We start from the raw sequence: 24,790 nt of genomic DNA, 5'->3' as shown, positions 1-24,790 counted from the left end.
AGATGTTTTTCAGTATTTATACTTTGCTTGTGTATTATGGAAATTGAATAATTTTACTTTTATTTTGTTTAATTTCCAAGACAATTTCCACTTCTGTTTTTTAATATATATAAACTCACATTTTTTTTGTTTAGACTTTGAAAGTTCTAATTATATATGATCAATGTGGTCTCATCTGGTCAATGGCTGCTATAAAGTACAGTACATCAATAAAACTGGATCATTCATTCACTCACTACCGCTTATCCGAACTACCTCGGGTCACGGGGAGCCTGTGCCTATCTCAGGCGTCATCAGGCATCAAGGCAGGATACACCCTGGACGGAGTGCCAACCCATCGCAGGGGCACACACACTCTCATTCACTCACGCAATCACACACTACGGACAATTTTCCAGAGATGCCAATCAACCTACCATGCATGTCTTTGGACCGGGGGAGGAAACCGGAGTACCCGGAGGAAACCCCCGAGGCACAGGGAGAACATGCAAACTCCACACACACAAGGCGGAGGCGGGAATCGAACCCCGACCCTGGAGGTGTGAGGCGAACGTGCTAACCACTAAGCCACTGTGCCCCACAAAACTGGATCAGTTTCAAAAATTAAATTTATATATTATTAAATTTATTTCTAATAGTTTTAGATAATGTTAGATTTGTCATGAAACACGTTTTACTTATTATTCAAAATAAAAATATGCATTCAAAAAAAAGTAAAGCTATACTACAAACTGATGTGTTTGTCTTAACAAAATTACTGTGTACTTGTTATATATTTTATATATGGTTATGTTTATAGCTCATCTAATGTTTAGGTACAATAAAGATTTTCTTTGAATTCAGAACAACAATGCATGTACCCTGCCTCTTTTATGCTCCATGCTTCATCAATATTAAAATATGCAAATTTGCGTCTCCGACATCCTGCCCTACCTGTCTTTCGTGTTTAGAGTCACTCCCGATCAGGATCAGATGCTTTCTCACTCTACATAACTTTATTTAGCTGGTGTCATCGGTTGAACGCAGTGTCGCTGCTGAATGGAAGTTCATGGAACTGAATGGAACAGAAATCAGAAAGCGTCACTTCACATCTGGTTAAAAACATCTGTGAAGATGATCACGAGCGTGAGAGCGAGCCAGAGAGACCAGGAACAGTGAACGAAACTTCGGGACTATGGCCCAGGTCAGTTATCAGCTAATAAAAAAAATAATCTGATGCCCAATTTACAATTGTAAAAGACATTTAGTTTTTTTTTTTTGTTTTTTTTTTTTAGAAAGAATAGAGATTTAATACTCTATCTGATCTACTGTAGTTGAGCTGTCGGGTAGATTTTTTCATCATGAAGTGCATGTGTATGCAAATGTACAAGCAGAGCTTGAGAATCTGGTGAAAAGCACGTTAAGACATGTTCATGTCTATGGAATCTAGGTCTCTATGCTTAGGTTGTAACGTGAAGGTGCATTGTACATGTACTTTGTTTTGCAGCATGGAAAATTCTTCAGGGAGAAATCCATTCTTTCAGGTTTCTCATTACAATGACAAGCTGTGTTATTTGAAAGACTTGTGTTACTAATGATAACAGGAACCAAGCCTGTCATGGTTTTACAGTCGTCTTATTGTTTGCTTCATTCTCATTTTACTTTTAAATTCCTTTTTGTTTTTTTTGTTTTTTTTTTGAATATTCTAATCTTGTTTTGTTTCCTCACTCACCTTTTTCTGATGCTTGTGGAGTTTGTACCTTCTCACCTACTCTACAGTAAACTACATACCATGCAGTGCCCTTACTGAAAATGACAACTGAATGTACAGTATATATTTAACCTAATCATGTTTAAGGAAAAGTGAATATTATTAGTTGGGGTAAGTTGAGATAAGATAAAATGGCACAAATAAGTTGAGTGCCAAATCTCTCTGGCCATTTGCAACAAGATCTCCTCTAGTTGTGGATGAATGTGCCATACCTGAGGCAATGTCAAAAGATCTCAGCAGAATGACAATGCATCTGCATTGAAGTAAAGACACAAAAATTCCCTGGAGATAAGCAGTTTCTGAAACCTCATTATAATGAGGTGTCTGTTGAAATCTGTGAACCATCACTGCATGAATCAACAATTTCCACTGAGCCATGTCTGAGACTGAAACAGCTTTCTGAGTGTCTTACTCCACTTATCTGCTGTTGTGCGACATAGACATTTACGATTAACAGGCTGATCAGGTTTGTGGTGCTTGGGTCTAAATCTGTTATTCCTGCTCCTGGGTATATCAGTTTTGCAGCCCAGTCTGAGCATGAGACCTCTTCTCTACAATTTGAGACTGCTTCCCTAAAATGCCCAATGCCAAGGCAGCATATACAAGTTGTTGTTCCTGGGAACTCAAACAAAGCTGCATTAGCATGAGTCTGGAAGTAAGAAGCAACTCTGAACAACATAAAATATAAACTATGAACAGCTTGAAACATGGCAAGGAGCATTTAATTTTCTCAGTTTTGTAGATTCCCAGCTAGAAACTATAAGTATATTAATTAAAGCATTGACTTATAATTTTTGTTATTTTGGGTTTATTTTTGCTGAGATTTACTAATGCAATGAAAACTACTTCACCATTTACCTTCAACCTGTTTCTGTAAACCCCTTTTTATTATTGTCCGAATTTTGCTTGATGTCTGATTAATGAATACTTAAATCTGCTGTTATTATCCATTACCTGAATTATGCATCCCTCTCTTTTGTGTTGAATTGTCTTTGGGTTTTTTAATAGATGGCAATGAATTATTTATTTATTTGTTTGTTTGTTTGTTTGTTTGTTTGTTTGTTTATTTATTTACTTTTAATAATGGGTGCAATTTTATTTTTATACCTCAGGATGTTGTTAATGCAATTGCAGAGTTGCAGTAAACAAAATGTAGTAGTTCTAATGTGAATTGTTTTTGTTAAAACACAGATAAATAGTTTCTGTTATTAGAAAGTTTAAATGTTTGTGTTTAATGCTTATTTATGTTTTATTATCTGCTTATTTTATTTTATAATTTTTACTCATTTTTATGAATTATTATTATTATTATTAGTAGTAGTAGTAGTAGTAGTAGTAGTAGAAGGAGTAGTAGTATATGGAAGAGGAAATGGCAACCATCTGTAGCAGTAAAATAATAAATAAATCTATTTGCTGTTTGCTGTAGGTCACTTGTGCGGACATGGACTCTGATGCTATTGTTGGTTACCTGTCTGCTCTATTGGGCACGAATGGCTGTGCCAGTTTGTGCAGCGTCTATGGCGAAGCAATTTGGATGGAACAAAATGGAGTCTGGATTGGTGCTGGGTGTCTTTTATTGGGGCTATTGCTTCACACAAGTGTTAGGAGGCTATGCCAGTGATAAGTAGGTAACATAGTTTACATACTATGTGACACATAATATACATATTATTTATAAGAAAAATGGATGGTGCTTTAAATAAATGAATACATTTCTGAAGAGATAGGTTGTGTGTATGTGTGTGCGCTGCATACATACTTTTACATGTTACACACGCTTAGATTTTTTGTACACTCTCTCTCTCTCTCTCTCTCTCTCTCACACACACACACACACACACACACACACACACACACACACACACACACACACACACACACACACACACACACACACAGAGTTTACATTTTAAATCTAGTCTTCTCAGTAATCACTTGTAATGCATGATTTCAAATGTTGCAAATGCTTTAACAGAATTGGTGGAGAGATAGTCCTGATCATTTCCACAATTTTGTGGGCAGTTATGACAGGAGTAACTCCTCTTCTGGTCAACATGGGATTCCCACCACTCATTACCATCATGCTAGCCAGGTTCATGTTGGGTGTGCTGCAAGGTAAGCGGATGAAAAATAGAAAATCATGTGTGTGTGTGTGTGTGTGTGTGTGTGTGTGTGTGAGAGAGAGAGAGAGAGAGAGAGAGAGAGAGAGAGAGAGAGAGAAAGAGAAAGAGAGTGAGAGAGAGGTAGAATGGCATTCAAAAAAATGATTGTACACAGAATTATTTGTTCTTCCCTTTAAGTGCTGTAGTTTTCCTTCCTTGACCGACCTGTTCTATGTCTGCTTTAAGTACACCAGCAGATTATTTCTTTTTCTAGAGATTCCACACTTGTTGTTGACTATACACAATGCTTGTGCAATGACTGATTGTCTTTCATTCTTTTCTCAGCATCAAACCTGCTTGCTTTTCTTTTATAGACATCTGTCTCTTCTTCCTTTTGGTTTATCCATTTAAACAACAAATGCAGTGTTCAAAGGCAAAACCCAGGGTTCAAACCAAGAGTAAACAGTCAGGGCTACTGAATGTTTAATAATGAATCTAACACTAAACACCTGGAAAACAAGAATCACCGGTCTGTCACCTGATCCAATATTTATGATCATTTGAAAAATGGGTTTCATTTTCATTTTAAAAAGAAGCCATTATTTAACATAATGAGACAACTCTGTGTGTGTTTACAAAAAAATGCAATTATGATGATGATCTTTTGTAAATAAAGGTACATTTTTACCACATAAAATATGTATGTATGTATTTATGTTTATGGTGAACTAATACACAGCATGTTACAAATTTATCCAATTAGTGCTGATAGATTAATATTGAAATAATGTTTTATGGTGTAATGCTGTAACTGAGGTTGTATAATCCCTGCTCTTGTGTTGTAGGTGTGCACTACCCCTCTCTAAACAGCATCTGTGCACAGCGTGTGGCTGAAGGAGAGAGGGCTTTTTTGATGAGTACATTAGGCTGTGGCAGCTACCTGGGGTGAGTGCACATGAAACACAATTATACACACTCATCGGAAAAAGTGTTCACAAAGATTTCTTTTAGTTTCCTTATTTCACCAGTCAAATTTTATAGACGTGTTAATTGGATGGTTCTCCTAAGCAATGTCAAGTAAATTTAAGTGTAGACCTATTTAGCTCAGCCACATGGCTAATGCTGTTTTTTTCTTGTTGGATCAGTATGCTGATGGTGGGAGGACTGGGATCTATCATGCTGGAGTGGTATGGCTGGGAAACTGTGTTATATGGACCTTGTTTCCTCTCCACACTATGGGTCTGCTGTGTATGGAGATGGCTACTCAGAGGTATAGTTCACTACAAAGTATTGACAGGTTTTTCTCATTTTTTGCTCAGCGTTTGAAAGATGTGAAGATCCTTTGACAAACTTGGATACCAGTTGTAATTCGCCTGACCCATAGCCTATTTAAGTTTATATTAAGGTTTTCTTGTTCTGTTGTGAGTGAACTAGTTACTGTTGTTTGTTTCATTGGCAATCAATTGTTCATTTTGTAATAGCCAACAACACTGAGGTATAGGTGGTTTGGCCTTACGTCTTACAGATATTTGTTTTTTTGTGTTCATTGTAACCATACAGGACCAACAGACACATTTAATTCTTTATGGAGTAACTCTGGTACTACATTTCAAGCACCAATTTCACAGACATGTTGGTATCATCTTTTAAAGCAGCCCAGTGTGTGGTGCGTTAAAACTACTAAAGACATTTTTTTGTTTTGCTTCCATGCTTGAGAATGTAACCATACAATGTTTTCTGTCTCTTTTTTATCTCAGGGCTGCAATTATTGCACATCTCTGCCACAGCAGTACACATTTCACACTTCTGTCATGGCTACCAACATTCTTCAAAGAGACATATCCTCATTCAAAGGTAAATAAGTCTTTGAGACCTTTCTCTGTGGGGAATTGTGTTTTCTGAAATGACTTTAAACTTCTTTTTTCTTGGTATCACTATGTGATGCTAATTGGGGTTAATACAGGACTGGGTGTTTAATGTGATCCCCTGGCTTGTGGCCCTGCCTTCGTCATTGTTTGGAGGCTGTTTGTCAGATCATCTTATCAAAGAAGGTGAATATTTCTTTTCCTCCTCTTACTCTTAATTCACTGTTTTAAATAACACGAGAATTTATCTTTTTCTCTGTTACCAATTATTCCCTTCACCCTCTTTTTTAATCAATTTTTTACCCAATTTTCTCACACCTGTGACACCCACTCGATAACTTCCCTGTCACAGCTACCAAGCAGCTACAATGAAAGCTAACGCATGATTCCTACGGTTTATACATGATGAACAAATCAGCTGCTTTTTCTGTTCATGCTGTGTCACAATGAGCATAAGGAGAAACCTGTTCCACATACATGAGCTCACAATGGCACAAAATCGGCTGTTGTCACTAAGACTGACAGGATAGAGCGCATTTAGAGAGTACAGTCAATTTTTTCCTCAGGGCAAGATGAACAATTGTCTATTGTATCACTCAAGAGTCTTCTTTAAGTTTCTTAAATGTATTTAGAAATACAGTATTTCTAAGATATGTTGCTAAGTCATATAAGCATAAAGTTGATAATGCATTTGTGTTCACATAGGGTTTGGTACAGCTACAGTCAGAAAATTAATGCAGGTAAGGATAAACAAATATTATTACCTTGTTATACAGACATCATTATTTGACAATGTAATTATCTCTGCTTCTTCTTCTTCTTCTTCTTCTTCTTCTTCTTATTATTATTATCATCATCATCATCATTATCATCATCATCATCATCTATTGTTTGTCAAGATCTAACTTGCACACAGACACATAGACACTAAGCATTCAAACCACAAAAAGCTCCACTGTGAACCTTATACACTAAGGACTGGTTTGCAGAGATGGGGGACTCAAGTCATATGACTTGACTCGAGTCGGACTTAAGTCGCACAGTTGAGACTTGAGACTTGCTTGACAAATATTAAAAAAAGACTCGACTTGACTTTGACTTGACATTCATGACTTGAGACTTGACTCGGACTTGAGTTAAATGACTCGAAATAACTTGTTTTTTGTTTTATCTTTTTTGTCTATTTTGTTTCTAAATCTGTTTTTAAACGCATGCAAGAGCGTAATCTAACCACGTGACGCAGCAGGCATGCAGAGGGAGAGCGCGCACCAACTAATAAACCTTAACAGTCATGACGAAACATGGAAGGCGCTACACCAAAAATTATTAAGTTCGGGATGACAAAGTTCTATCAAATTAAATTTTTTGCAAGCGCAATGTAGTGTAAATGGTTGGTCACTGTTTATGTGGAAATGTCAGCTGTTTTGCAATAGCACTTATAATTGGTCTTCAGTGTTAGGCTTTGAGTGAAAAGCGTATGGATCGTTTATGGGGATGCACATACAGTGAGGAAAATAAGTATTTGAACACCCTGCTATTTTGCAAGTTCTCCTACTTGGAAATCATGGAGGGCTCTGAAATTGTCATCGTAGGTGCATGTCCACTGTGAGAGTAATAATCTAAAAAAAAAATCCAGAAATCACAATATATGATTTTTAACTATTTATTTGTATGATACATCTGCAAATAAGTATTTGAACACCTGTCTATCAGCTAGAATTCTGACCCTCAATGACCTGTTAGTCTGCCTTTAAAATGTCCACCTCCATTCAAATTTATTATCCTAAAATAGATGCACCTGTTTGAGGTCGTTAGCTGCATAAAAACACCTGTCCACCCCATACAATCAGTAAGAATCCAACTACTAACATGGCCAAGACCAAAGAGCTGTCCAAAGACACTAGAAACAAAATTGTACACCTCCACAAGGCTGGAAAGGGCTACGGGGAAATTGCCAAGCAGCTTGGTGAAAAAAGGTCCACTGTTGGAGCAATCATTAGAAAATGGAAGAAGCTAAACATGACTGTCAATCTCCCTCGGACTGGGGCTCCATGCAAGATCTCACCTCGTGGAGTCTCAATGAACCTAAGAAAGGTGAAAAATCAGCCCAGAACTACACGGGAGGACCTGGTCAATGACCTGAAAATAGCTGGGACCACCGTTTCCAAGGTTACTGTTGGTAATACACTAAGACATCATGGTTTGAAATCATGCATGGCACGGAAGGTTCCCCTGCTTAAACCAGCACATGTCCAGGCCCGTCTTAAGTTTGCCAATGACCATTTGGATGATCCAGAGGAGTCATGGGAGAAAGTCATGTGGTCAGATGAGACCAAAATAGAACTTTTTGGTCATAATTCCACTAAACGTGTTTGGAGGAAGAAGAATGATGAGTACCATCCCAAGAACACCATCCCTACTGTGAAGCATGGGGGTGGTAGCATCATGCTTTGGGGGTGTTTTTCTGCACATGGGACAGGGCGACTGCACTGTATTAAGGAGAGGATGACCGGGGCCATGTATTGCGAGATTTTGGGGAACAACCTCCTTCCCTCAGTTAGAGCATTGAAGATGGGTCGAGGCTGGGTCTTCCAACATGACAATGACCCGAAGCACACAGCCAGGATAACCAAGGAGTGGCTCTGTAAGAAGCATATCAAGGTTCTGGCATGGCCTAGCCAGTCTCCAGACCTAAACCCAATAAAGAATCTTTGGAGGGAGCTCAAACTCCGTGTTTCTCAGCGACAGGCCAGACATCTGACTGATCTAGAGAAGATCTGTGTGGAGGAGTGGGCCAAAATCCCTCCTGCAGTGTGTGCAAACCTGGTGAAAAACTACAGGAAACGTTTAACCTCTGTAATTGCAAACAAAGGCTACTGTACCAAATATTAACATTGATTTTCTCAGGTGTTCAAATACTTATTTGCAGCTGTATCATACAAATAAATAGTTAAAAAATCATACATTGTGATTTCTTGATTTTTTTTTTAGATTATGTCTCTCACAGTGGACATGCACCTACGATGACAATTTCAGACCCCTCCATGATTTCTAAGTGGGAGAACTTGCAAAATAGCAGGGTGTTATTTTCCTCACTGTATATATAAAAAACATAAATATAAATATAAAAAACTTCAGAGTTGCAAGCATAGCCATATTCTTGTCTCGCATGCACACACACACATTCAATTTAAAGGGATAGTTCACCCAAAAATAAAAAAAATATTTTAGAATTTTCTCACCCTCATGATGTTACAAACCTGTATAAATGTCTTTGTTCTGATGAACACGGGGGAAGATATTTTGTATGTTTGTTACCAAGCCATTCATGAGCCCCATTCACTTCCATAGTGGGGAAACAGAATACTATGGAAGTGAATGGGGCTCATGAATGGTTTGGTTACAAACAGTCCTCAAAATATCTACATGTGTGTTCATCAAAACAAAGAAATTTATACAGGTTTGTAACATCATGAGGGTGAGAAAAAGATAACAGAATTTTCATTTTTAGGTGAACTATCCCTTTAATTAATAAATTACACTCACTTCAATCATCTCTCTCTCTCTCTCTCTCTCTCTCTCTCTCTCTCTCTCTCTCTCTCTTCTGCCATGTTTGAGGCATATTGAAACTTTTCATGCTTTTATGTTGGACCTTATTTCAGTTACATTTACATCTTATTCTTTGTAGTTTTGATTTTTATTCATTTTTAGATTTTAATTGTATTTACAACTCACCTGGATGTGGACACCTTTTAAAAATAAATGTATATAATCATTTTTGTTGCAAATAAAACTCTCATAGTCCATAAATACTGTAGATTTAACTTTGTTTAATATATACATTTAGTTAAATTATCAAACATCTGTATGACTTGCTAGTGACTTGCTTGACTCAAGCTACGACTTGACTTGACTTGCTTGATATAAAGCAGTGACTTGACTTGACTTGACTTGACTCTCACAAAAACTGACTCGGACTTGAGACTTGAAGGTTAAGACTTACTTGTGACTTGCACATGTATTGACTTACTCCCACCTCTGCTGGTTTGGCTACAGGTTTTAGCTGAATATGATTGACCACACCTTACTTATGTCAAGGCGTTTTATAGCATTAATAGTAACAATATGTTACTGTTACAAGATGTCACATCATATCCTACGCTGCAGAGATATTTATTTCTTTTAGGTAATTAGCGTTTTGGGCATGTGGTTGTGATTCGTTGTTGTGTAAACTACATTATGTTAATTAAGATCTCTTTCCTCATCCATCCATCCATCCATCCATCCATTTATTTATTTATTTCCCTTAAAGCTTGTTTTTGCACTGTAGTTAATTCCTAGTAATGAATACTTAAAATACCTAACTGAGAAGAGTTTACACACAAATCTGGGTGTGATTGTGGATTTGATTGCTGATGTAACTTATTTTTATGTTTTAATCTCAAACACCAATGCTGGAGGTTTTACAGTGGTGTGTGTGTTTGTGTGTGTGTGTGTGTGTGTGTGTTTATGTGTTTAGTTCTGCTCAATGGGACTTGGCAGCGTGTTCATTTATATGTTGTGTAAGGCTACCACATTTCTCCATGCTGTGGTCTTTGTCTCAGCAGCCGTTGGCCTTTCCACCTTCAGTAGCAGGTCAGACCTTAGTTCCATAGCCATTTATCATACTACATTCTACAGTATTCACTTATATTGAATTGTTATAGATATTGGTTGAAATTGTAATAAGATTCCATAATAAGAACATCCAAAAATAAATAAAGCTAAAAGTGAACTAAAAGTGGTTACTGATATAAATGTAAATCTTTATGTTGACTAAACACTGAACACTAAATTGCTGAACGTTTGTGTCCATCTAGTGGTGTGTCTGTGAATGTGCATGATTTAGCCCCATCGTGTGCTGGAGCTCTCTTTGGTCAGTCTGCCATTTACTCATTTGCTAATATTTCTGCATAGTAATTTTTTGTTAGTCATAGTATTTTATAACACATTTTATAACACTTTATTTGGCACTCATTCATTCCAGTTGCTTATGTATTTGCTTTCACTTTAATTTATTTTTGTCTACATAAATATACTCTAAAATCACAGTTGCTTTTCTTTTCTTTTCTTTTCTTTTTTTTTTTTTTACAGGTATTATGAACACTTGTGCTGCATTCACAAGTAAGTAAAGAAAGTTTAGATGAAGTAAAAGTCCCTGTTATAAACATGAGGTAATGATTTAGCATACCCTAAACTGGAAGATTTCATAATTAGAAATCTTGTATTATAAATACAAGTTGAGAAACATAAATAATATCATATTGTTTAGCATTAAAAATATGTTTTATGCTGAAATATTGCTAAAAATAAACAGTATAGTTTAACAGTTGTTTCTGCTTTGTCCTAATGGAGTATGAAGACTTTATGGATCAATAATTTTAAGTCACAGACAGAGACTCATAACCTTAAGGTCTTATAATATCTAAGCGAAATAGTTCAACTGAACTAATCAAATCATCTTTTCTGACTTCAGGGTCAATTCAACATCAGAGTGTCTTATTCTGAGCTATGAAAATAAATATATATCAGTGCATGCCTTCTGACTAACATAATTATCATAGTTAAATTCTGTTAGAGAGTGTTTTGTGTGGTCTTGTTAATTGTTAATTTGTTAATTGATTGATTGGTTGATTGGTTGATTACTTTATTGTAATGACTCTGCATTCCATAGGTCTATTAATGGTTTACATCGCAGGATACCTGATCGAGGTCACTGGGTCCTGGATGACTGTATTCGGCCAGCTAATTTTGGTGAATTTTTTGGGGGTATTCGTGTTTATTATATTTGGTGAAGCAAAGCAAGTGGACCAAGTAGATCAGTCTCCTGTGACATGCATCTAAATACACCATTGTCATTTTACAAATGTCTATGGTTTCATACATTTTCCAAAGGCTTTAAATAGTGAATATGAACTTGCACTTTTTTATGATTCATTTGTACAGTGGATGTGAATTTAACATAAAATGTATAAAATACATTTTTGGATATTTGCATAATGAGTATATTTGTATATTTATTGTAAGTGCATTTAGGTTTAAAATATCCAAAATATTAAAGCTATGTTATGTATTAACACATATTGGTTTATCAAATGTTGTTTATTTTAGTCTATTTGCTCTTGGCTTTTCACAGTGGATCAAATTAAACAGAGCACCATTTTTCCTACATTAGTAGGAACAACCTAAGACTCTAGAGGAGATTAAATACTCATTGGACTGGAGATTAAATGAGATTAAAATTTTGTACCTTATTTAAATTTTCATCAGAAAAAAGATATATAAATCAAAATAACAAAGATAAAAAAATCCAAATGCCCTGCGATGGGTTGGCACTCCGTCCAGGTTGTATCCTGCCTTGATGCCCAATGACGCCTGAGGCACAGGCTCCCCATGACCCGAGGTAGTTCGGATAAGCGGTAGAAGATGAATGAATGAATGAATGAATATCTACATGATATGAAAACAAAAAAATTTTTTATTAGGATGTATGTTTTGGGTTATTATCTTTTTGAAATAGCTTATGTGGCCATTTGGCCAAGGCAAACACAAAGCATCAATCATACTTCAAACACCACCAGTTTACAGCGAGTACTAGGTACTTTACCTGCTATTGCAGTCCTCAAGAAGATTTTATTGTCATTTCAACCATATAGTATAGCTGTTGCAGTGCACAGTGAAATGAGACAACGTTTCTCCAGGACTAAGAACTTAGTAAGTAAGTGCTACTCACATTAAGTGCATCTGTGCAAACTGGAGCAGACAGTGCAAGACAAGACAAGACAAGACAGTGCAGGACAAAAGACAGTGCAAACAAAAAATACAAGACAATACAAAAAAAGACAATACACAAAAGACAATAAACAGAAACAGCACCGAACAGTGTAAATACTGTATGTTCAAACAATATTGTGTCTGCAGAAATACTGGAATGAACACAGTATTATAGCAGCAGTTACCTGAGATATTGTAAAGGATTGTGCAAAACAGCAATTGACTGAAATGTGAGACCCCATGTGCAAAGAGCAAAAACAGTCTGCAAAACAGCATGTAAACAATCTGATGGATATATATTGGAAGAGTGTGTATATGGTGTAGGTCTGTGCAGTCCATACAGTTGATGTGCATGTGTGTGTTGTGCTCAGTACAGTTCAGTTCAGTAACTGGTGTTGGTGTTGGTGCCTGGACTGGGTTGACTATTTGAATTTCACACCTAGCTGTCTCTAGAGTTTACACAGAATACTAGAGAAAAAACCCCCCCAAACCTTTATTGATAGTTGTGTTGGTGGCACATAAAATATCTCAAGTAATCACTATTTACATCTGCGGTGAACAGAAAAGCATCTCAGCACCCCAAAAAGCACAGAATCACCCAAACTGTATAGTTGTCCAGATTTGTTAAATGTATGCCCATGATATTTTCAGATTGTTTTTCATATTCTTGACGGCTGTCAATAACTTTAGAGTAAACTCCACCTTTGTCAAGTGACAATCCTCAGTTCTGGTTGGACCGAACTGCACAGATTTATATAATCTTAGACATTTAACATTTAAATGGTGCGTTTGAAGTACATTGAAGAGCATTAGAGGCTCAGAATATGGGGCTGTGTATAAACGCACATGGCATCCTATGCTCCATAATTTCCTACAGTACACAGTAGTCTATGGTGACCGCGCTTTAGTTTGGCGGGCACGCGCACGCCATCACACGCTTGCCGGAGGGCGGGGACGAGCGAGAGGCTTCTTCTGCAGCATTTGAGCGTTCACGTACGCGCGCGCGGCTCACGGGGATGCGACCACGAATTTAACACCACTGTTACTGCACTGAAATTACACCGAAACGCAGTTTGTCACAGCCAATAAATAGGTAAGTGGCCCTCGTTTAATAGCAGTTTTTCTACATGAAAACGTAGTATTTTCGTCGGTACGGTGCTGTATGGAGTGCTCAGCTCTGTAACGGTGCTTTATCCCGCACTGAGGGGCTTTAGCTAACATGCTAACCAACATGGATGCTATAGAGCGCTGCTAGCCAGTGCACCGTGTTCATGTGATGCGGTGACTAGCAAGATGGAGATTAGCTAGTAATCCGTCATAAAATGTCAGCTTGAAGGCTGTTCTTATAACCCGTTTCAATGCTCGGAATATTTATAGTGTATTACGACCACAATCCCTGGTTGTGATTTTAAGCTAGAGGCGATCATTAAGTCCGTGTGTAATAAACAGTGAGGCCATTTGTTCGTGTCCTCCTCCTTTTCGATGCAGCGTATCATCGTTAGCTGAATAAAGTCGTAATTTATTAAACTATTTTCATCTGAAACGGTTCATCCGTGTTCACTGATCCTACATGTAACTGTCATGCTTCACTGGTGTCCTCATCATGTATCTCTCCCAATGGGACTGTCGTGTACGAATGTTTATATACTCTGACTTACTTTGTGTCGCAAATGGGAGAAATGTTGCAGAAATTCTATTTTATTATTTTACAGACAACAGTTTATATGTCCTGAGTCTGTTGGATGCGTGTTCGTGTCTCCTAACCTGTATAACTGGGATGGGAGCTGGTATCCTCTCCTGCACATCTCCATTCTTATCTCCAAAATATATCTCACTACAATGCATTGAGAACATTTGCATACACATATCAATAATTTCTCTCCTGTTAGTGTCTTGGATGCAGTGCAAATCAGTGACTCCTTTTAAATTCCCAGTTCTCGAGGCTTCCTTTCCAGGCTCGTGCATGATTTCGATCATGGATTGTTTTTATTGGTCAGAGGCTTGCAGTGCTGAGTAAACCAGCTGAAATAGGCGCGTCAGCAGAAGGATGCACAGTGGACTGGCACTAGTGAACAGTCACCTCTTGTGCTAATTGGAAAAAAGCCCAAGCCATTCCCAACATGTTTGGCATGATTTGCAGAAATATATTACTTAAGGACAAACATAGACGGACAAACTGAAGAAACCTATAGATTGTTTGTTGAAACCTGTCTTTCCTTATGAAAGGAATGGTTTATGGACATCTTTCTATTTACCACAAACACAGTGCCTTTTTTGCTTTGGACAGACAGTACAAAGTACACTAGAACACTCACTGCAATCCACATTGACTTGCTAAGTAATCTCAAAGTAGGATGATAGCCTATAATAGCCTTCCTTCACCTACACGCAAAAGTATGTTACATACTAAGAAACTGTAGTGCCATAATCCTCCACAAGTTTTTTCAGGGGTTAGGATATTATTTAGCTGTTTAGCAGTCTCAGATAAAGTCACCTCTACCAGGTTAAGTTCATATAGGGGCACAGTGATATTTAATGAAAGGCTAAATTAACTGAGCATCAGATGAGAACAGGGTGAATCAGCAGATGAATCATGGGGAATTCTGTTATAGGGGCTGCTGATGTCATGTTATTGGTTGGCCAGCGTTAGGATTTGTCTTATTAACATTGAGAACTCTGTAAAGCACATAGGACACTAAACAATCTATTACTTTTAACAGTTTATCCATTTTAATTATATCTTTGATTAAACCATCGTCACGCAGCCCATTTAACTTGATTGTAATTGTTTTTTTCCAGACCACAAAGTAAAAGCAAGCTTATAGTAGATTAGGCATTTTATCTTACTGACTATCTGACAGATACGTATGTGCGAGTGGCTTAGAACATCAATACAGAAGGTGGCTGTTTGCTCCTAAAATCTGAATTCACTGCTAATAGTAAAGTACGCCAAGAATAAAGCAAAAACAAAATTCAAATCACGGCTGCATTGATGCTGATCTGAATCCAGGTACTACTACTAATACTATGTGACATAAAACCTGGTTTATATTGCTATGCTAATGAACAGATGATGCAAAATGCAAGCAATCTGGACTTAGATCATGATTAATAGCAGTCAAACCAGGCTACAGCCTGTGCTGTGGAAAAATATTCAGAGGAGAAAGTATGGAAATTTCTTAAAATAAAAGGAAGCAGGATGAGTTCATATCTCATTCATACTAGCACAAATCAGCAAGTCGCTCTGTTGTGAATGCTGGCTAGGAGAAAAATATCTACACACAATGCTAGGTGAGTTAAAATAATGATGATCTGCCACTATCGGTCACTGTTATAGAAGCTGCTCTTTTCAGTCACTAATGTTGCCAGCTAATGCACTTTATTTAAAAACAACAGGTTTGTTAACTTTAGCCAGGTAGCTTAAGATTATGAACATGCACTTGTCATAATATTCAGAAAAATCCACCATGATGAGATGCCCCTGATCGAGTAGGTAGTTCATTTCTATACCAGAGCACAACCATGCAGTGCCATTGCTTGTAAAAAAAAAAAAAAAAAAAAAACCAACAACAACAAAAAACTGCAAGGTAGAGCACTAAATATACTTATCGTGGGCACATTTGATGAAAGTTTACGAATTTATCATGACGAGAGAAGGACCTTCTGCTGTAGTTTAATGCAGTATTGATCAGTCCTCCATTTAAAGCTCTAATTAATGTAAGTGGCTTTAGTGTTTAAATCTCACACTGATGTGCACTATATTAAAGCTGAAATCTATGGGCTTCTTCTCTGGAAATGTTGATTCTAAAATACACTTTGAATCATTTAAAAGAGAAAATGCAGATTTGTTCCAGATTTAGCAGCCTAGAGTACTGTTTGTAAAGACTGACTCATGTAAGCAAGAACTCTCCAAATGCCAGCTGGAGAAAATTATTCCACTTTGGTGATTTCTATTACAAAATACAAAAGCTGAAAGGTTTTATCTGTAGCTGTAGTAGGGCTGATTTTTGCATTTATTTCAGTGAACCCCTGAGTAATAGTTGTCTTTTGTCTCTCTTTAACAGAAAGAGGACAGCAATGATTATCACTATAGTCAGTGTTTTCACATTGCTGTTGACAACATGGTGGCTTTGTGCTGATCAGGGAGACTTTAGCTGGCCGCATCGTGTGGATGGGGTTTGAGTGATAAGTATACTTAAGTGCATAATGTAACTTATGTGTCCTGGAGTTGTCTGTTATATGACCACGTAAGAGAACATTTCTAGAACTATTTCTAGTTATAATGAACGATCTCTTAAGTGGGACTAAACATTTCTTACAGAGCTTCTTCTTAAAATATATTCATTAAATAAAATGACAGTGACTGGCAGATTAGATACTGCAGAATGCATTGAAAATGAAGGCTTTATTATATTTATATACAAGTTCTACAGTTTATCCACTACTGAGTGTTCCAATAAATCTTTGTCTTTAAGTGTTAATCAATTGTTTGCGCTCTGATTCTAAAGGACTAAATGCACTTAAAACAAACATTCCTCATTTCACTTATACTCAGTTCTGATACTATAGGGATTGCTGCCATAAATGTATAACAAATGTGTGGATTTATCAAGCAAAGAAAATCAGTTTTATTTATTTATACTGATTTTTTTTCTTGTCACATTTGATATTTAGCTACAGAATACAATTCAGTAGATTTAATCAGAGCCTTTCAAAGGGTCATTTAGTCATTTAGGAAGTGATTGTTTAGGCTAAATGAGTACAATATAATCACCATGCATGATATGACATGAAGTCTTGCACATTTAAATGAGATTTTGATTTTCCTTGGAAACATTAATATTATTAACAGTTTTAAAGCATTTGAATTGTGACATTTAGGCATTAGACATTTTAGACTGTTTTTTAGGGATCTACATCCACAGTTCATTGTCAGCATTACTTTAGTTGTTTAATGTTGACTAGATAACAAATTTAAGACAATATTTTTCGTTGGAGACACAGATTGAGTTTTTCCAGTCTCGGAGCCAAAAGAGAGTTCCTGTTTCACTCCTCATTAATATGTAGATTTTAAATATATACTTAATTGACTGAATTTGATAATATACAAAGATTCAGTATGTGTGTATACTATATTGAAAATGTTTTAGTACTTATAAACAAGTACAGTGATAAATATTTCATTTAAATGACAGGCATGCAAAGAATTTGAAATAAGTCCTGAATATTTACATTAATTCCTAAACTGCAGCAGGATGTAATTAATAGTACTAACACTGCAGTATACTTTGTAGTGTGTGATTTACATCAGATTCTCAGACAAGGCACTTAGTGCAGCAGGAATGCCTGCTGTGTACTGCTTTGTTTGGAAGAGGAAGAAAAAAGAAATAAATTGCATGAATAATGAAAATCTATCACATACAGTATATATTGATTTATTGTAATCAGAAATACAATGCTACAAAATTCAAACTTCTCACAACAACATACGTAAACAACCATGGTTTCTATGATTAGAGTCACTCAGATTGAGATAAAACAAAATATTGGATTAACCTGCCAAAATATAGCTCTAGTATCATGGTACAGTTACTTCTAAAGCAAACTGTCACCATGCTGGAGTCCATAATCTGTATTAATTCTGTGCTTCTTTCCCGCAGGACATCGTCATCACAGATTAGTTTTCATGCAGATTAATTTCTTTTCAACCGTGGACCAGTTATAGAGTTTTATCTGTTGCTTTAGAAAGAATGACCAGTAAATCCCATGTTTATTTAATGTATTACATTTTTTATTTATTTTTTTTAAACTTGTCATTAACTGGTTCAGTCACTCGCCAGTCGAAGGCCCTTGCTTATGCTTTGCATTAACATTCTTTAGTATATTATTGTTTTTTTAAAGCTTTATTTATCTAGAAGACCTCTAGAAGCTTCAATAAGCCTTGGGTTTGGAAATAAAGTGAAATGTGAACTAATGTAAACATGTCAGAAATGTTGCTGTCTTACCACATCACTTAGGCTTGTCCACTGTAAAATCATTTATGAGTAAATTATAATACATTTCAAGAACTTTTTAACTTCCATTGTACCAAACATTACCTCTCATCACATAGCTCCTGAGAAAGAACATTTAAACACTGCGTGCCTCCTTCAGTCTAAACAATCGTGATACCTGGCAAAAACAAGCCTGTCCTGTTCTCAAAAGAACAACACCCAAGGGTAATTTTCTACTAGAGAAAAAATAAGCATTTTAAACTGCAATATGCACATGTTTAAATCACTAACTATAGGCTATTTTGCTAGCTTTGGGCTGATTTTATGTTATGACTGAGCTAATGCTGCTAACCGCTTTCCTTCTGTTAAGGTGTGAAGTGTTCTACAGTGAATGGGGAAGTCTCTAAACCAAAATAGGCATATTGGAAATCTGTTTTATGTGCATTTATTTAGCAGCTTTTTATTGTTTTCCAGATTGTTAAGAACGTGAATTGCCATGACTGAGCAGCAGAGGCAGCGCACCCTCTCCACTTCTGGAGAATCCCTCTATCATGTGTTGGGTGTCGACAAACTGGCCACTAACGATGACATCAAGAAGTCTTACAGGTGAGTGTGAGATGTCAATAACATGGACTAAACTGTACACGAGAGTAGGGATTTACTATTCACACTCATATTGATAGCTGTACATCATTACAGTGATTTGGAAAACATTTTTAATTCCAATCCAATACCTATTTAGCATTTCAAGCCAGCCCTACAATCCAGCTGACCACCACATACAGTAGTTTATAATACAGCAATTGTAATGGTAGTAATTGTCTACCTCTTTCACAAAGGAAACTGGCCCTGAAATACCACCCCGACAAGAACCCAGACAATCCCGAGGCATCGGACAAGTTTAAAGAGATCAACAATGCCCATGCCATCCTGAATGACCCTACCAAGCGCAACATTTATGACAAGTACGGCTCCCTGGGGCTCTACGTAGCTGAGCAGTTTGGAGAGGAGAACGTCAACACTTACTTTGTCCTGTCCAGCTGGTGGGCCAAGGTCAGGCAGTTTTTGTCCTCGCTATGCACTGAGATCAGAAGACGAATGTGTATCGGAATTCAGCTTTCATTTCCTTATATTGACCATATAATGCATATTTATTTGACATATTTGCATATTTATATTTCTGTATGTTTATTGAAATATATTGATGACTAGGGAGCTTTTTGTTTAGTCATCAGTAGTTGTATGTAACATTTGTTTTTTCATATATTAAATATGTACTTAAGAGATGCTTATGGATGGCTCTCTTTCTGGAATAGTCTTCGCTGAGCTTGCTCCCTGTTTTCTGATGTGTTCTGTATCCCTCTGCAGGCGCTCTTTGTGTTCTGCGGCTTGGCTACAGGTTGCTACTTCTGCTGCTGCCTGTGTTGTTGCTGTAACTGCTGCTGTGGAAAGTGTAAACCACGGCCACCTGAGGGACAGGACCAGGAATTCTACATCTCTCCTGAAGACCTGGAGGCTCAGCTGCAGTCTGACGAGAGAGGTTAGATGCTACACTGTAACTTGTGCTGTGGACATGTTACAGTTTTGTAGTCTGTATAAAATCTTTTATGTAATTCAGTGTTAATTTAACAGGGTGGTATTGTCTGTAATAAAATGTCGTCTTCTATGTTTAAACTCTTGCATCTGAACAGATCTAGGCTAAATGAATACAGCATGAGTGAGTTTTCTGAGAGGTTCCTTTCTTACAAACCTGGATGTTTGCATCACAAATAGTTAAATGATCAGAGAAAACGATAATGATGTTGTGGTGTTTTATACCAGCTGTAAATAACATTGTAATGAACATTTTAACGGTTAAACTTTAACCATTCTATAGGCTCTTGCTCTTGAAGAGATTGGGAACAGTATGCAGAGACTTTCAGAACATTCGTCATAACCATACTTTAAATCTGGTGTGGATGTCAACACTGATTAACAAGAAAAAAAATATATACTTTTTTGGTGATCTGTGCAGAACACAAAATTATTGGGAAAAAGCTTTAGAAATGGCTTTGGTACAAATGAATGTGACCATGCTTTCTCCCCCCTTTCCTGTGTCTCACCATACACATAGGTATCCATTATGATGCCTTACTAAGTCATGTGTTTAAGGGCAATCACACAATGTTTTCTACAAGCAGTTAGTCAGGATTTCTTCATTCACTTCTCTTAAGAATTGGAAAACTGGTCAGTGGCAATTGTGCAGATCGAAGGAGGAATGTCCTGCTTAAATTTGGAAGAAACAACAGAACATACAAGTGACAAATTAAAGGAAAAAAACGCTAGCCAATTTGTGCATTTTGCTGGCACATTTTATCCACTTGTCCCCATAGAGGGAAAAGTCACTGCAAATTAAAACAAAGTGGTTTTGTGGAAAATCAGTTATATTCTCTCATGAATCTTTTCTTTTATCCTGATGAGAGTGATCACTTTCAGGATGACTGCCCACATCCACAAACTTTGAGGAGTCACTGAAGGGTTTGATGAGTATATTGATGTAAATCATATGCTATGGCTTTCACAGCCACCAGATCTCAAATTAATTGAATGTGATTTTGGAGCAGTGTGTTAGACAACACTCTCTACCACATCACCATCAACAAAGCACCAAACAACCAGGGAACGTCATTTAGAACGCTCTATACAGTACCAAAGATATGGAGAATCTATGCCAGGATGTGCTGAAACGGTTCTGGAGGTTTGGGAGTCCTAACGCTTAATAAAACTCTACATGTTTATTATTCCTTTAATTTGTCACCCACCTGTACATTTACCTCAGTTATATGTACAATGTATGGAGGTACAATAGCTTTTTGTATAGTCTCTTGAAGGGTGCCAATAGTACATAATATGTATTATTTTAACTTTTTCTGCTAGAGCACTTTTAATTTGAAGCATGAACCATGATCATTTTATACTAAAAAAACAGGGTTGATGACGTAACACATCACAATTTTTTCCCCTTATTTTCATCTGCCTAATTTTCACCCATCAGTCAGCTCTCTTTTATCATACAACAGCAACTAAATGTGGTGGGCTTGCATGTGCTTCCTCTGAGACACATGAAGCCAGCCAACCACAATTACACCCTCTGAGGAGACCTATCCTATTCACCCTCTTCTGCATACATGAGCTCACACACACCCATGATTGGCTAGTGTCGCTGTGATTGATAAGGGAGAGAATGTGCCATACTCCCCACTCAGAGAGCATGGGCATTTTTTGCTGTCTTGGATTCCCGTCCATCGATGACTGTGGCATCATCCGGATTCAAACTCATGATCTCTGGACAATAGGGCAAATGCTTTTCTAATGCTCTCAAGAGCCCCAATTCACAAATCTTTGCTATTCTTTGCTATATGTTCTCTTTTGGTTAAACAGAGGCTGGTGGAGGTGAGCCCATTGTCCTGCAACCGTCAGCCACAGAGACCACCCAGCTAACATCCGACGGCCACCACACCACCTACCGGACCGACACCGGCTTCAACTAATACCGTCTCTCCCCAGCTGCCATTCTTCTCCCTCCCCGAGTCTGAGGAATGAGCAGAGGAGCAACTCCAACTTTAAAAGAAAAAGCCACCATTGGCAGGGAGAAAAGCCAGTGAGAGTGGAACACAAGCTGAGCTCTTTCAGGCATTCCCACCCGTTTCTCATATCCACCACCATCACCATTCTTCCAGAGTGGCATACATTCACCTCAGTGTAGCTTGAAAATAAGGAGTTTATTGAAAAATATTTTCTCTCTTGTTGTACTGTCTTTTTGGCCTTTGACTTCCAGACTTGCCTTTCCATCAGCCTCTTCTCCAGCCAGATTTGTTCACTGTCCTGTAGCATGCACTGTTCCTCAATCAGTAGTTGAGGTTAAACTCAGTAAAGTCTGTTTATGTGCATTGATTTTTCTCACATTCAGGAGTTTATGATGGAGATTCTTGTTGAAATGATGTACTTGACTTGCATGTGTCTATAAGAAAAGCCACATTTTTTCCATTGTTTTTTTTTTCCCCCCCAGCATTGCATGCTTTCATTCTTCCTATTGCACTTCTGGGGGGACAGAAATCGGACACACCGTGGGTTAAATCAATAGTTTTAAGCCCTGGTATATAATATACTGAACACTCTTTGTTAACTGTCTACACTACAACTGTGTTAATTGTCTTAATGGTCTGATCCTACACACTAAGTTCAGTTGTATTCTTTAGCATCACTATTTTCCCCCTAAGTCATTTGAGTTTATTAGAGAAAAGTGATGCAAATCTAAGCAAAGGATGCTTGCCAAACATAATGTTTCCAAAATATATTTTCTTAATATTTATTTATTCCATCTGGATTTTAAATAGTGTGGTGAAGTGTTTTAAATGGATGAGCCAAAATAAGTATGTATCAGTCGCTAATCAGAAGTCGTGCAGTGTCGTGTAGAGGTGCGTAGTAGCCGGATCAGGCTATGGGGCCTTGGCTTCGTAGCATGTTCTGATTCTTAGCACCGGCCTAGTTATTTACCTTTGCCTTGATAACGTCCCTGTATTCACATTTTAAGGGATTTAAACATATTCTGAAATGTGAAACACATTTTGTTTCATCGTATCAGACTATACAACCCCAATATGTATGTAAAGAGGAAAGGAAAAAAATGTTTTTATATAGATATACAATGTACACACCCTGTGTGTATGTACAGTGTATGTATATTTTGTGCATTTTTACTTTGTAATTGTAGGCTCGTATTTATTGCAGCGTGTTCTTGCTCATGGTGATGTGTGACAATGGTTTATTAGAGTTCATCTCCCCTCAGCGTTTGCGCCAAGAGATCATGGTGGTTGTGAACGAATTACCTGTTTTAGATGGAAGTTGTTTATTCAGCCAAAAAAAGTGGCTTTCACTGCAACATGTTCTTTAGATTTAAAATAGGATAAGGATTTAATATTAGCAGTGTTCTAAGAATTTCAATAACTAATTGTGTACAATGACATGAGACATCCATCTGAACACCTTTACACTCTCTCTGTGATAACTGTTTAAAGCAGCATGTTTCGGTGTTTTAATTTTATCATCATGCTATTGTATTATCATTTCCTTTTTCGTACGCCAATTGCAGTGAGATGTCCGTCGGCGGTGACGGACTGTATTTCACCCCTGCACATATTATGTGGTAAATGAAAGTAAAAGTAAAATGTTTTTACCATTTGTGCTCTGAGCCAAGGTGAGTCATTTGTCTATAATACCAATTAATGTAATGCTTTTTCTTTTTTTATAATTGTTTTATTTTCTTAATACATGGACAGGGCGATTTTAAAAAATAACACACAACACTATCCCAAGGATACACAACATTTCTTCTTTACTGCAAAGGACATATGTATTTTTTAAATCATCTTGCTATAGATACATTTGTAGGTATTGTTTTGTCTAAAGCTCCTATTTGGATTCTCATGGTTGCGGTAAAATAAATCACAGGTTTAAAGTTGCCATAAATGTGACTAGTCATAATGCCAATCTGCGTATAATATCTACATCACATTCATACTTTTTTTTTTTACACCCTTATCACCTGCCAAACATGCAACCTACATTCAGTGGGTTGTGCTACATTTTGTGGCTTATGTAACACTGCACTATCCACATCACCAGCCTTGTTCAATCGTATTTCTTTGGCTTTTATAGGCTAAAACCATCAGAGTTGTATACACCGAGTTTTTGACCACAGTCTTCTGCAGATGGATATTCTGTGTGTCTGACATGTTCCCTGCTTGTGTTTCCCTGCTCTTGATGGCTTTTGATTGTAGTTTGCATCTGTGGTCATTCCCTGTGCATTTCCCTCCTCTCCACAATATTACACTGGTTTGCCTGTTATGAGTTTTAAATCAAAATGTTGGAAAATGCAAAGTTTAATTTAAATGCAATGAATTAACATGGGCAGGACAGAGTTCCTTAAAATGTGTGTAATTATTGTGAAATGGTAATCTGTTGTTTTTCTATTTTATTTATGACCTTATTTTGTCATGTTTTTAAAGACTGTCCTTGTTTCAGAAGGTATGTTATTTGGATGTGGCTGTGAAACTATGCTACTCTTAGTTAAATGGTCAAGGTCTCATGTACATACACAGAATAATGGAGTATAACTATAGACCTTTATGTTGTAGCATGGTTATTGTCTGTCCAAAAGAAAACATATTGATCTGATTTGCTGGTGTAAAAAAAAAAATAAATGTTTATGAACATGTTTCTTGTAAA

At 37.0% G+C, this 24,790-nt stretch overlaps 2 protein-coding genes across 2 annotated transcripts; both read left to right on the top strand.

The window, feature by feature from the left end:
- The first annotated feature begins 956 nt into the window (after positions 1-956).
- Positions 957-11,623, top strand: slc17a9a (solute carrier family 17 member 9a). Its single transcript, XM_060881438.1, has 13 exons — positions 957-1,183; positions 3,177-3,374; positions 3,726-3,865; positions 4,698-4,797; positions 4,998-5,122; positions 5,413-5,518; positions 5,610-5,706; positions 5,816-5,903; positions 6,423-6,457; positions 10,237-10,352; positions 10,577-10,632; positions 10,851-10,880; positions 11,431-11,623. Exons 1-13 carry the CDS (start codon positions 1,059-1,061, stop codon positions 11,598-11,600), a joined length of 1,386 nt encoding a protein of 461 aa, XP_060737421.1. The 5' UTR covers positions 957-1,058; the 3' UTR covers positions 11,601-11,623.
- A 1,865-nt stretch (positions 11,624-13,488) lies between these two features.
- dnajc5aa (DnaJ (Hsp40) homolog, subfamily C, member 5aa) lies at positions 13,489-24,779 on the top strand. Its single transcript, XM_060882468.1, has 5 exons — positions 13,489-13,623; positions 18,998-19,129; positions 19,363-19,576; positions 19,892-20,063; positions 21,944-24,779. The coding sequence occupies exons 2-5, from the start codon at positions 19,020-19,022 to the stop codon at positions 22,051-22,053; spliced, it is 606 nt and encodes a 201-aa protein (XP_060738451.1). The 5' UTR covers positions 13,489-13,623; positions 18,998-19,019; the 3' UTR covers positions 22,054-24,779.
- The last annotated feature ends 11 nt before the right edge of the window (positions 24,780-24,790 follow it).

Source organism: Tachysurus vachellii, chromosome 11 (assembly GCF_030014155.1).
Source record: "Tachysurus vachellii isolate PV-2020 chromosome 11, HZAU_Pvac_v1, whole genome shotgun sequence".
Taxonomy (NCBI): domain Eukaryota; kingdom Metazoa; phylum Chordata; class Actinopteri; order Siluriformes; family Bagridae; genus Tachysurus; species Tachysurus vachellii.
This window is presented reverse-complemented; position numbering and strand designations above follow the sequence as displayed.